Source organism: Nannospalax galili, unplaced genomic scaffold (assembly GCF_000622305.1).
Source record: "Nannospalax galili isolate Female #2095 unplaced genomic scaffold, S.galili_v1.0 scaffold824, whole genome shotgun sequence".
Lineage (NCBI taxonomy): Eukaryota > Metazoa > Chordata > Mammalia > Rodentia > Spalacidae > Nannospalax > Nannospalax galili.
Genome location: NW_008351697.1, coordinates 2,374,519 through 2,388,448, shown reverse-complemented (window position 1 = coordinate 2,388,448; position 13,930 = coordinate 2,374,519). Strand labels below are relative to the sequence as shown.

The following is a 13,930-nucleotide window of genomic DNA, read 5'->3' as shown; positions in this document are numbered from 1 at the left end:
CCGGGAGAGCATGGATGATGTATTTCAAACTCTGAAAGACAGAAAGTACCAGACAAGATTACCATACCCAGCAAAGCTATCCTTCATAAACGAAGGAGAAAGAAACACTTCACAGTAAACATAAAGAAATCCATGACCACCAGGTCCACATTTCAGAAGAAACTTTACAAAAAAGATAAAAAAAAAAAAAAAAATCACCAACAGCTTGGAGGTGACCCTATTACTGGTAAAGACTACTCTTAGGCCAGGTCTCCGGTCTCTACTAACCCAGCTCATTTCTAATCTTGGTTCTTGGCTGTTTTGACACCTTCTGTGATCTACGTCTATAACACTCCACTTCCAAACTCTCCACACTAATCTATACTCACTCTCCCTCAGCCAGCTTTTGGACGCATGTATCCATTCACCCCTCCTCTCCTGCTGGGCAGGGCTCTGGTCCAGTTTTGCTTTGCTCACTTGAGATCTTGTGCTATTTCAAAAAGGGTCAGTTTTCCTTTCTCTGATAAACTACCATATGTAAACAGACTTCAAACAAAATGGAGACTGCTGGCAAAGCTGGCCTGGACAAATCGACTTTAGTGTTCCCGAACTCCTGACTTGTTCTCTGAAAATGTTTCCCTGACCACAGTGAACGCATCAGGAGGCAGGGGAAGGGATATTAGTTTGTGAGGTTAATAATAATTCACTATTTAACAAATGCCACATGTATGTATACCAAGCGCTTCTTTAGGACTCAGAGGCAAACAAACAGGTAAGGCACTGTGTCCTCCTACGATTTTCAAGGAAGATCAACAGAGGTTAAACAAGCAGCGTGTGGCAGGCTGTAATCCCAGTACTTGGAAGGCTGAGGCAGGAACATGGCACAAAAGCTAGAATGGACTACATAGTGAGCTCCAGGCCAACCTTGGCTGTACTGTGGAACCTTGTCTTCTAAAACAATCCATAAATGGGGTTAGAAGGATAAAAGAGCAGATAAAGAGGCCTGCTGCCAAGCCTGGCAACCCAAGTTTGATCCCTGGAACCAACATGGTGGAAGGAGAGAACAGACGCATACAAGTTACACACACACACACAACACACACACAAAATAACAACAAAGTAAAAATAAGTAAGTAAATAAATGTAATAATAATAAAAAAAAAACCAATAAATAGCCAGGAATGATAGTGCATGCCTTTAATCCCAGCACTTGGGAGGCAGACTGATCTCTGAGTTTGAGACTAACCTGGTCTACATAGTGAGTGAGTTCCAGGCCAACTGGGGCTATAGGGAGACCCTGTCTCAAAAAGACTGAAAAAAAAAAAAAAAAGATCCACTGAAATCAAGAATGCTTGATCGCTCTGATTTTTTTTTTCTAGAATTGGGGGGGGGGGAGGTCTAACCTGTACCCCAGACTAATTTGAAACTCAGTATACAGCCCAGGCTAGCCTGAGACTGCCCAGTAATGACATATGCTACCACACCTGGTAAAACTATTATCATTAGGGGTTAAAAAAACAACTAAAATATTAAAATCAGAGTTGAAGAGTTCTCTCAGGAGGTTAACAAAAGGAAAATGGTGGTAGAGGTACAGAGCTAAGAGCTCTGCTGATTAGCGTGAAAAACAGAAGGGGGTGGAGAGTGTAGCTGAAGAGCCAGCTGCGATCTAGTAGGTATTTCCAAACTGAGGGTCAGAGTACCAACACTGCAAACTCACTCACACGGGTTTCTAACCACTCGTTCTTTACCAGGAATTTTAAGGAGTGCATACCTATGCACATTATGAAATTTCAGAACCCCTAAGATAACAAAATACCCAAGGGGGAAAAAGTGGGTTTAAAGGCTCAGTAAAACTAGAGGGTGGAGTGTAATGGAATACATTCTTCAAAAGTCCAAGGAACCCAGCACTCTAATCCTGGCACTTAGGGGGCAGGGAAGCAGGCATTGAGGTCACCTGTACTACATGAGACCTGTCTCAAAAAGACAGGGAGGGAGGGAGGGAGGGAGGGAGGGAGGGAGGAAAAAATATTTCAAGGAAAACTGACTGGAGTCTAAAACCCAAACTGCCCATTAAGTGTTAACAGATATTTTTAGACACAGAATCTCAACAGTCACTTCCCGTGTACCCGTGTAGCCTTTTTCTTACCAAATTTCTGAACAATGAGCAAACTCTCAAAAGTGTGAACAAATCAAGAAAAGGAAAAATCAAGCGGAGAAGCAGAGCTCCTTTGGTGAGGACCAAGGGACATGCCTGACAGGACTCTCTGAAGCACAAGTCTCAGCAGTCCATCGTAGGGGACACAGAGCACTCTTGACGTGACCAAGGAGAGCAGAAAAGCAACCGAAATTCAAGTAAGCTTTTGAAAAGGGAATTAGTAATTCTAAAAAATTGTAAATGTTCAGAAAATTCACAGTAATTATTATATAGGTCAGCCATAGTCAAATCCTAAATAGTCCCAAAATGTAAAATAACTAAAAGGGAAAAAAAAAATCTAGTAATTATTCTGGGAGGATTAAAGAAGGAAAGATTCTGAGGGGTAAAGAAAATTGAACACATACTACTGTAGCATACTTTATAATCATGCAGCTTTAGGTTTTTAAGGATGTGCTAGGACAATGGCTCAGTGGTAAAATGGCTGCCACCCAGCACCCAAGTAAAAAGCCAGATGTGGGGTTGCATCTATGTGCCTAGCACTGGGGGGGGGTAGAGACAGGAGGGTCCCTGGGGCTTGCTGGCCACATGGTCTAGTCAAGATGGTGAGCTCCAGTTTTAGTGAGAGACCCTGTCTCAAAAAATAAGGTGAAGATAGGGACATGATGATCCACGCCTTTAATCCCAACAGGCAGATCTCTGAGTTCCAGGCCAGTCTGGTCTACAGTCTGAGACTGACTCAAAAAAAAAGAGGTGAAGGGTGACAGAAGACACCAGATGTCGACCTCTGGCCTCTATGTTCACACACGTGCACATAAAAGGGGAAAGACACCGAAAAGCAGGAGGTGTTTGCCTCTAGGGAATGCAGGCTGACAACTATAAAGCCAGTCCCTATTTTCTGTTTACTTCAGTTTTAAGGGCCTTTCTAAATTAATGTACAAGTAACTCCCTTAAAATTAAAAATCAAACACTGGCTTATGAATGAAACTTCAGGCAACAAGCGTCTTCAATTCAAACATCCTTTACTGGTAGAATCCAGGTGCTCCTTTTCCCTGGTGTTTTGACTATCTAAGGAACAAATGTTACCTTGACAATAAAAAACCGTTTGGACTGGTGAGATGGCTCAGCAGGTAAGGACACCTACCACCAAGCCTGATGACCTAGGTTCTCACACGGTGGAAGGAGAGAACCAACTCACAAGTAACACACACACACACACACACACACACACACACACACACACACACACACATACACACACAATCTCCTCGTGGCCTACTTCCTAGATAGTCTGGTTTACTTTCTTCAAATCCTGCTCCATGTTAATCACTTCAGAACCCTGGAAAGTTGAACAGTAAGCAACTACCTATTCTGCATCTGAGTCTGTCAAAGCACATTAGCACTCTAAAAAAGACAGTCTAGGGGCTGGAGAGAGAGGGCTCGATGGTTAAGAGCACTGGCTGCTTTTACAGAGGACTTCAATTCCCAGCACCCACATGGCAGCTAACAACGGTTCATAACTCCAGTTCCAGGGGAATCTGACACCCTCTTCAGACCTCCACAGGCATTGCATGACACAGGTACACTTACATACATAGGTTTGTATGAGGCATAGGTGTGAGGCAAAACACTCACACACATAAAGACAATCTACTCTAAATCTCGAACAGTCTCTTGTAAGTTTTCAGAGGACTACACATCAGTCATCAAAGCACTTAGGAGGCTGAGGCAGGAGTACTGCCACGAGTTCAAGGCCAGCCTGGGCTAACCGGAAGACCCTGTCTCAAACAAAGGCCCTCTTTCTAAATATACTTGATCATATAATCTCTACTTTACAACAGAAGAAAAACCTCCTTGATTTAAACACAAGCTACAAGTGAAGGCGGCTGAAATGTTGCCCTCACCCATCAAGTGGACCCAGAAGAAGAATGAAACTGGCAGCTGACTAATGTGAGTCCCTGAGGAGACAGGCTGCAAGCAGAGGAAGCCGCAGCACTGCAGGGGACTCACTGGTGCAGCAGCATCTTCAAGCTTACTTCCATTCACATTACTCTGCTAACTGGAAACATTAATCAAGGAACAGCTTATCATTTGGTCTGTTAAAGGCCGTGCTGCTAAGAGTCAAATCGGGATAAAACTACCTACCATTTTCCTAGTCTGGAATGGGGGGTGGGGACGCTGATTTTTATAGAACTTTGCTTGCTTTCAGAAAAGGTCAAGCCCTACATAAATAAAAAGTGTATCGTGGTGGTAGTACTTGTGCCCAGGAAACTCGGTGCTTAGGTACTTGAGCAAACAGACCGAGGAGCAATTCTTTATGTAGACACCAAGGTCCTTTTCATGGCTTGAAGTTCTGATTAATCCTACAATTGAAGCTCTTGCTGTAAGAACGGTATCACTTAGTAACCGCATGGCTCTTTAAGAGCTCCCTTTATGTAAGGCTGCTCAACTGTTATTAAACTTTCAGGCTATAATTAATGGCTAGATTATGCTATTACAGAAGGCAGCAAATTAACTCTGAATAAGCTTAAATCTTCACTGATTTTAAAAATTAAACTCCAATATACATGCTGGAGACTGAAAGGTCAGGGTAAGAGCCCTACCTCTACCCCAAAGCTTTAAGACAGCTCATGGGGCTAGGAGAGATCAGAATTACAATGCTATGCTGCAGTGCTAATTCATGGTCTTTCACTACGAAGTAAAATGCATTTCTCTATATTACTACAGAGAACTGATCTCAGGGTTTCTTTCTCTTTTATTTACAAACTAACTTAAAAATTTTTAATTTATCTGTTTTAATTTTATATGTATGCTTTTGGGGGGGTCTTTTTGAGGCAGGGTCTCCCTGTATCCCCAGCTCTCCTGGAACTCATTATGTGGACCAGGCTGGCCTTGAACTCATAGATTAAAGGCATGTGCCACCACGCCCAGCTATGTATGTTTTACCTGCCTGTATGTGTGTGCTCCTATGTGTGCAATGTCCGTGGAAGCCAGAAGAGGGTGATGGATCCCCTGGAACTGGAGTTATAGGCAGTTGTTGGCCACCATGTAGGTATTGGGAGGCACATCTGGGTCCTGGTCAAGAGCAGTCAGTGCTTTTAACTGCTGGGCCATCTCTCCAACCCCTGATCTCAGGGTTTCAAAAAGGTTTTCATTTTATTTGTTTTGTATTGTTTTGAAGTGTCAACTACTAAAATACTGCCCCAAGTTTTTATTTTGTTTTATTTTTGCTGAGGTGGTTAATATGAGCTTCGGGGATGAGTACTTTTTGAATGCTACTGTTTAAAGAACACTGGCATATCATCCATACCAATACATAATGTGGCATTTTGATCACTTAGTTTCTTATTTAAGTACCTGTCAGTTCATATTAGAAATATTTTTTTGCCCCAGAGAATAAGTGATTCTCTATGTTCCAACCCCATCACAAACCATGTTCCCTCTCACTGGTGTATACACTTCCTCCAGTTTTTCCACCCTAAATCACTGTGGCGCTTTGGGTCTTTCTTCCTGGATGCCCACCCACCAAGCAGAAACTAAAGGGTCCATTTTCATCTTTTCTCTCTGCTCCATCAGCAAGACAAATAGGCAGAGCCCCACCCCCACTCCACTCTCCTCAGAAAGGGAAAACTTTATGATGGCAATTTGAAATGCTTCCTTGTGTTTTCCTGTATTGTATGTTTGCAGCTTAACAAATATTTAATGGCTACATTACAAGCTTTTTTTTGGAGTAAAATCATTTAGGTTACAGCACATGTAGCAGAACTAGCACAGGCTTACTCTATCAAACTTCTACTGTAAAACATCTACTGTTTTTTTTTTTTTTTTTTTTTTTTTTAAAAAAAAAAAAAAAAAAAAAAAAAAAAAGAGGACGATAAATCTTTCACTGTGATATACAGCTGTCCTGGAACTCACTATGTAAACTAGGCTGGCCTTGAACTCACAGATATCTGCCTGCCTCTGCCTCCCAATGCTGGGACTACAGGCGTGTGCTACCACGCCTGGCAAAACATGTACTCTTTACTGTGTTGGTATACAGTGTTTACAGCCATAAAAAAGGAAGATAAGATTAAATTATAACAAGAAACACTTTCATTCATTTCCTTCATTTGATATAATTCTGTGGTGGCTTTACATCAGGGCAGTGGGCATCCATTTCTAACAGCCCATGGCAGAAATAGGATTGCACTACTGTATTTATATTCAATAGTCATAAAGTACATTCATGAGGCAAGTACATTCAATGTTAGTGTATGGCTCAGCTAAATGCAGAGTAATTTGTTTTTAAATCTGAGAAAATAACGTTTTTAAATGATGGAACGAAATACTTTGTAAATTTCCATGCTATTTTTAACTGCATTAAAAAATTCAGCCCATTTTTTGTTTCTTAAAAAAAAAATGATTATTACAGCTGGGCGTGGTGGTGTATGCCTTTGAGCCCAGCACTGGGAGGCAGAGGCTGGTGGATCTCTGTGAGTTCAAGGCCTGGTCTACATAGTGAGTTCCAGGCTAGCTGGGGCTACAGGGAGACCCTGTCTCAGAAAGACCAAAAATAAATAAATAAATAAATAAACAAACAAACAAACAAACAGTTACTGCTGTATGTGTGTGTGTGGCTATGCATACACCACAGGGCACATGTGGTGATAAGAGAACAACTTTCAGGAGATGATTCTCTCCTTCCAGCACAAGATGGGAGATGGAACTCTGGTCGTTCTCAGGAGGCACTGTCAACCCCAAGAGTTATCTCACTGGCCCTATCTACCTATGATTTTTTCGGTGCTGGGGAGCGCAGAGATCAAACCCAGGGCTTTGTGCATTCCAGGCAAGCTCTCCATGACAGCTACATCCCCACCCCTAAGACACTCTACAGCTTTTAAACAAATCACAGCCACAGAACTAAAAATAATAAATGGAAATAAAAATTATCTTTTAAAAAATTACTAGAGCATTTCCTGGTGTGGTGGCACACGCCTTTGATCTCAGCACTTGGGAAGCAGGGGCAGGCAGATCTCTTTGAGTTCAAGGCCAGCCTGGTCTACATAGTGAGTTCCAAGCCAGCTGGGGCTACAGGAAGACCTTGTCTCAAAAAGACCAAAAAAAATTTTTTTAATTAAAAAGAAAATTATTAGAACATTAACCAACTTGCTAAAATCCTTTGATCACTTTCATTTCCCTTTACATCAAATTCTGTCTCTATGTGGTACATTTCATCAAGATTCAAGAAGTTATTTGTACACCTAAATGGTTACAAGGTATCAGATTCAATAAAATAAATCTGAGAAGTAGAACCACTCCTTGTAACCAAAGATGTTAATAGAATGCTAATTCAGGAAGTTGTTCAACAGCTTATAAAAGAAATAGGAAGTTAGTAACCAACTATTTGAAGAGCTATTTCCTGTAGGAAAACTCTAAGAAGCTGTGGTAGGTACCACAGTAGTAAGTAGTAGAGTAGTAAAAAGAATGAATTCTTAAATAAAACTCAAGGTACTATGTTGTAGAAATTTAAACAGTGAATTCAAAAGAAAAGATTCAGAGTTTACAATGATGTCCATCCTTGTGGCATAAGCCACATCCATAAGCCCAAAGCACCCACTTCCACACCCAGTGTCCATCCTAATCTTTCCAGTGTTTGAGTTCCCATCCTAGATTTGGGTGCTAGCAACAGAGATCCACCCTACCGTTTGCCAAGATAAAGTACAAGCCTCCAGATCTCACTGACCTAGAGCGAGCTTTAAAAACACCAAAGATGGCTGTGATCCTTCAGTAATTATTTTGGGGCCTTGAAAGTGAGAGGCTGGGCCAACTGACTTCAAAAACTCATTCATCTGTGGTCACAAGGCAACAATTAGTTGCTTCCAAAGTCAACAATTCTAAGAGTTCTCCCAAGTTTCATGGCCTTGCCTTGTTTAGACCATTTGGAGTTAGAACTCTTCCAGTCAAGTATAAAACTCAAGAAATGATATACTTTGTAACATAATAGTTCCAACAACTACCCAAAAAGATGGAAAAAAAGATTCATTTTTCACTTGAAATGAGCATAGATTTCAGTTAGTTTAAATCTCCATTCTACATCTAGTTGACAAGTATCTTTTAAATAATTTTTTATTACATTTATCTATTTTTTTGCCCATGCCTCTGTGTGTGTACACACACATAAGGATATAGACATGCCACAGCATGAGTGTGGTAGTCAGAGGATAACTTTCAGGAGTTGGTTCCTTCTGCCATGTGGGTTCCAAGGAATTGAACTAACTGGTGTAACAGTAAGTGCCTCTCCCTACTAAGCCATCTCCAGGCCCCAAAAGAATCTTTAGACACAGAACAAAGTAAGTATTGATTGTGAAGCAAGCCTGACCATAAATATCAAAACCAAGATAAAAATAAATTTTGACACCATAGCACCTTGGCACCAAAAGCTTAGTTCATTATCATCTTTGACTCACAGGACAGATGTTAATTTCATTCATCTGTTTAGTACACAAAAGAACTTTATGGCAACTACATAATCCATAATATCATGGAAATGCTTAACAACCAGAGAGAAGAGATTCCTGTTTCAAACACTTCTCCAAACTACATATTGTTCATAAAAGCAGCTAACTCTTTAGAAACTAAGAAATTTCAAAAGCCCAAAGCTCCCACTTCCACACCCAGTGTTCAGAGGCTCTCTGCTAACTCAGTTTGACGAACCAGGAGTCACTCAGAGAAAGGCCTTTTATTTCTGAAAAGGTGGTTGTGAAAGAGTTCTATGACGTGCAAACTCCTCTCAACACACACGCAGCCCACTCCCTCTTCCAGTGGAGACCCTCAGAAACAGCGGAAGAGCAAGCACATCTCTCTCCTCTCTTGCCAGTCCCTTCTTTCCAGGCAAAACTCCCCCCAATCCCACAACCACTCCCCATATGGTGCAATTCTTACTCTGGCCTGGCCCTCCCTTCCAGGACCCTCAGAGTGGGGTGAGGGTGTGGAGAGAGGGGATGGGGACAAGTGTGCACAACTCCACCAACCCATCCTCATAGCACTTACTTTTAAGGGAAACACTTGCCACAGAAGACTCACAAGAAACTTTGAAAACAAGCCTCTGGTACAATTATTTCAGCTCAAAAAAGTATGCTCCCTCAAAATAATGAGAATGTAGGCAGATGTTACCATATTACAAGCAATTTTAATAAAACACAAAAGATTAAAAAGAAATGTTAAGGCAAACGTTGCTCTTTAACCTTAAACAGTCACAGCATCAACCAAAGAAAAGAAGGCCTGGGGCTATTAAGCTGTTTAAAAGTCTCCCCAGGTCAGCATGGGACCCAGCAGGGAGGGACTCAAGAGAGCCCAGCCTTTCTTTTCCTCCCTAACAACCTGGTTTGTCTCTCCTCCTTTCCCCTTCAGGACACATCCCTCACAGCCAGCAGCTCTTTCAAATCATTTACTTTGGACGTCTGCTTGAGAACAAATGATCTAGCTCCTGCCAGACTCGTGTACTTTCCAGTCTCTGGCCCTTTATTGTTCTCCTTGAAACCTGACCCTTTGAAATGGATGCCAGGACACCAGAACACAAAATTTTTTTGAAAAAGATGAAAAAATTGCATGAGAAAAAAAAATGACAAAAACAAACACCCCACCCCACCCCAAAAAACCAATACAGAAACTTTCCAAGACCAAATCTTTTCCTGTACTCCTCTTAAAAGGCCTGTCATAAAACTATCTTACCTTAAGAAGTAACAACCCACCCTGAGAGACAGTCAACACTCAACACAAAACATTATGAAGACAGCACAAGAAAAAGTAGGGGGTGGGAAGGCACACACACAACAAGACAATGTTGCCACATGTGTTAATCTGATCTAGGAAATACTGTTACATTTGCCATAGATGTCAAGACCAATCTGAATCAAAATGATCATTGTTTTTTACTTCCTTATCTCAAGCCAATTAAGCTGTTGAAAGGTTATTCAGAATAATCTATTAAGAAATAGCTTTAGATAATACTTTGCATACACTTAATCAGAACAAGCCACATAAAATTTGTTTCGCCTCTAATTTTCAAATTAGAGGGGAAAATTCTATGTAGGTCTTTTCAGATTAATGTAGTTTAGCCATTTTGTTAAAGACAAAGAGGCTGGGGAGAAAAAATAAATAAACCCAATGGCCTTGTGTATATTTTCCCAGCGAAAACATTGTTTTTTAAGACCTGGTTTGTTACTAAGTGACTGTAGACCAAACCTAATAATTGACATTTCTCTTCACACTGAGAGAAAAAGCTGATAAATCACATCAAATTACAGCTAAAGTGCTTGCCATTTTTCACTTTAAATACTGTAAAATTACCCCTCCACCCAAGTCCTAGTTCTCTACCAATAAAGTGTTTACTTAGATTGGGACTGGAAATGTACTTCAGGGGTAGAGCGTGTGCTTAGGACACATAGGTCCTGGGTTAGATCCTGAGCAGGAAGGAAGGAGGGGAGGGAAAAAGGGAAAGGGGGGGAGGGAGGGAAAGCGAGAAATTAAAAAGAGAAAACAAAATGTAAACAGCATACATATTTAGTGACCATGGAAGTCTTGTAATTCTCAGACTTTGAATTTTTCATGGTATTCTTTGTTTTATGCCAGGCTAATTAACAGACCTGGCACAAACTCAAAATGAAGATTATCTATACAGCCACAAAAGATTATAAAAAGTCTCTGAACCAAGAATAAATCAGGTTTTCAAGATACTATCCACACTAAAGTGAGTATTTACATATTCAATATTTCATACCAAACTGAAAAAACTTAAGACAACTGGGCTTGAAATAAACATTAGGTAAAATACAAACATACTGGGTTGAGGATGTAGCTCAACAGTAAAGGGTGCTTGCTTGCCATTCCTAAAGTCCTGATTCAATTACTAGCACCAGCAAAATAAATAATGTATTCTACACTCAGACACCATGCTCCTCCACTACCACCTCTATCATCACCTCCCAACACCGTCTTCACTCACTTTAAGAAGTATCTCTGGCCAGAAGATGTCTTGGCCATCTCCCAACCTGCTGGCAGAGGCACATCATCAGGGATCTCAAAAGAGGACTGTCGGAGATGTTGAGCGGCAGGGGTAGCGGCTGGACCAGAGACCACTCCGGTGGGGGTCAACGTCCCAGGAGAAACAGCCCCCAGCTGCAGGGACGCTGGAGAGGAGTGTGCCCGAACATGCTGTGGAGTCAGGGCTCCTGCAGTGCCCGCATCAGTACTGGCCTGTTAGGAACATTAAAATGAAATTTACAAAACAGAGGAATCCAGCTCACCTCCTTCAGACTTCCTAGCTAGAATTTCATGGCAGCGGAATATCCAATGCAAATTTCAATATTTATGTGATACCAAGGAACACAGGTATCCAAACAGACGACTTGTAAATTATAAAGTTTTAATACGCATTACAAATATTGTTTTATTGACGAGAGGTCCTAAACATGTCTTCTCACATCTTTTAGAGATAGCTAGTGTGTAATACTAGCTGGGTAGTAAAACTTATTTTCAAAAAGGTTAAGGGAGGCGCTGGAGATGTTGCTCACTGGTAGAGTGCATTCTTACTCTAAACACCCCCAAATACATAAATTGGTGAATTTTCTAAGCAGTATAGTTGCTTCTCCAAGTGCTAAAATGTTTCAGATATAAACACAACCCAGGAAATTACTATTCACTTTTTCACTAGGTTTTAAATAGTTAATCCTCCACCTCACAACACCCTGGCCAAACCTGTCATAGTTTTTACTCTATACAAATGCAATCAATAAATTTTAACATTTTCAAAGGTTCAGAACCACTCCAATGTCAGAAAAGCTATCAAAGAGAATCAAAAGCTAACCCTGTTTGTACCTAGAAGATAAAGATGTTATGGGTTCAATTATGCAAAACTGAAGGACTCCCACAATTATTTGCAGCTAAGTCACAACAGGAAAAATCCTGCACGAAGACACCCCCCCCCCAAAGACCTGAATTCAGGTCCAACCAGGGTAAAGTAGCACTATAGTACCATCATCTCAATGAACTCCAGGCTTTTGTAAAACAATCTTTTCATGCCAGAAGTAAACAGGAGATATGAAAACTTGCAGACAATTATTTACAACTCAGATAACCCTATGCATAATATAACAACACTTCAAATTCCTTTATTGGAATTGAGAATTTATAAAAGGCTTTTGATTTTCTAGATTCAGGCAGGCAAAGGAAAAACTGAAAGGGCTGAAGGACTGAACCAGTACTTGTGCAGCACAGCCAATCAGTGGGCGCTTCTGAGTTTCCTAGCGGATTAAAATTCGATTTAGGAAATCATTAGCAGACAGGAAAGGTAAAAACTTGATGCAAAGGACTTGAAACTCCAGTGGGCGAGCAGCAACAAGCTGCTGGTGGAAAGCACAGATGGAGAGATTAAACATACTTTCCAGTGGTCATTCCTTCGATTCATAAATGCTACAAAATGGGTATTGCATCGCCTCTGCTTTGAAAGCCTCTCTGGGGTGTCTGTAGACTGCAAGCCAACAGACATTTGGCTCACCGCGAGTCCAGAAACCCACTAGTGATGGGGGTAGGGCTGGAGTGAGGGGAGAGAAAAGAGTATTTTCTAAGTCTACTGTTACAAATTTAAGTGTTTAGGCAAGCAGTAATTTTTCGTTCCTCCTCAAATCGAGTTTTTGTCGTCAGGTTAAGCGAGTTTTTCTGAATTCAAAACCCCTTGGTCTGCTGCTGCAGGCCCGACTAGGAGGGGAGGCGTAGAGGGGGCGGCAACTCCTCTTTCCACTCAAGTTACAGCCCGAGTGGCCCAACGACATGGCAGTATTTAGAAAACCAATTAAGTTTCGGGCAAAGTTCCTACACTGGTTTAGCCTAAAGCGAGTTCCTACAAAATAAGTAGGAGCGAGAAGAAAAACTCCTACACTACGGAAATCTACCAGGACCTATCGGAATGTTAATACTTGGAGTTTCACTTCTGAGTTGAATTAAGTTGGGAGAATAAGTTATAGAGCCTGTATGCGGACAAGCAGCCATGTTCACATCCGCAATAAGAGTTAAAACGCAATGGCGATCCTGGAATTAGTCATCGCTTCCCAAACATTAACTTTAATCACAGTTGAACTAGGCGGGACTCGGCCTATGAGTCAACCTACAATGTATTATCAAAGGCTCGCGTTAAAACCTCGGTGCAACTCAGTTCCTGCGCAACACACAGATGTGGCTAATTTAAAAGCATTCGGGCAGACTAGAAAATAATAGGCTGCAATTGGGAATCCTACACGTGAACCTCCTTAGTTTGTAAGAGAGGGCCTGCCCAGGCTCCGAGGCGGCAGGGAAGGCGCCGGGGGTGCGCGAACTCCACAAACATCTTCCAGGAAAGTCTGGCCAGGGGAAGCCCGAATTCAGTGTTCGGAAAGCGCCTGGGCCGCTAGGAAGAGAAAAGCTATGGGAGGGGGAGGAGGGGACGCAGAGAAGGAACCAGAAACTCAATGGACTGGCTCAACCCCCACCCCTAATCAACACGGGAAAACAAGAGAACAATTATTTGACTCCCCGGGAGACTCAAGTGGCCGGCGAGGGGCGCAGAAGTTGGGAAAGAGAGGGAGGGGTGTCTCCGGGCTCAACTTCACAAAGTGGGCCGCCGCTGACGAGTCACCCCCACGCGGATGCCAGAGGCCCCCCCTCCCCCTCCGGCCGGCGGGAGAAGGTGCGGAGCGTCCTCGCGGAGGCGCGCGCATTGTGCGAGCCCACCCCGGCCGCCTCCTCCCCGCGGCCCCCTCCCCACGGGCCCCCCCCCCCCCCCGCCCC

General features: G+C 42.2%; 1 protein-coding gene across 1 annotated transcript in view; it reads right to left on the bottom strand.

Moving 5' to 3' along the window:
* Yap1 (Yes associated protein 1) overlaps window positions 1–11,363 on the bottom strand; it is a 110,178-nt gene extending 98,815 nt beyond the window's left edge. The window contains exon 1 of the mRNA XM_008848679.2: window positions 11,115–11,363. Within this exon, the coding sequence (XP_008846901.1) occupies window positions 11,115–11,152 (38 nt within the window). The 5' untranslated portion in view covers window positions 11,153–11,363. The remainder of the gene's footprint in view (window positions 1–11,114) is intronic.
* Window positions 11,364–13,930: the final 2,567 nt, after the last annotated feature.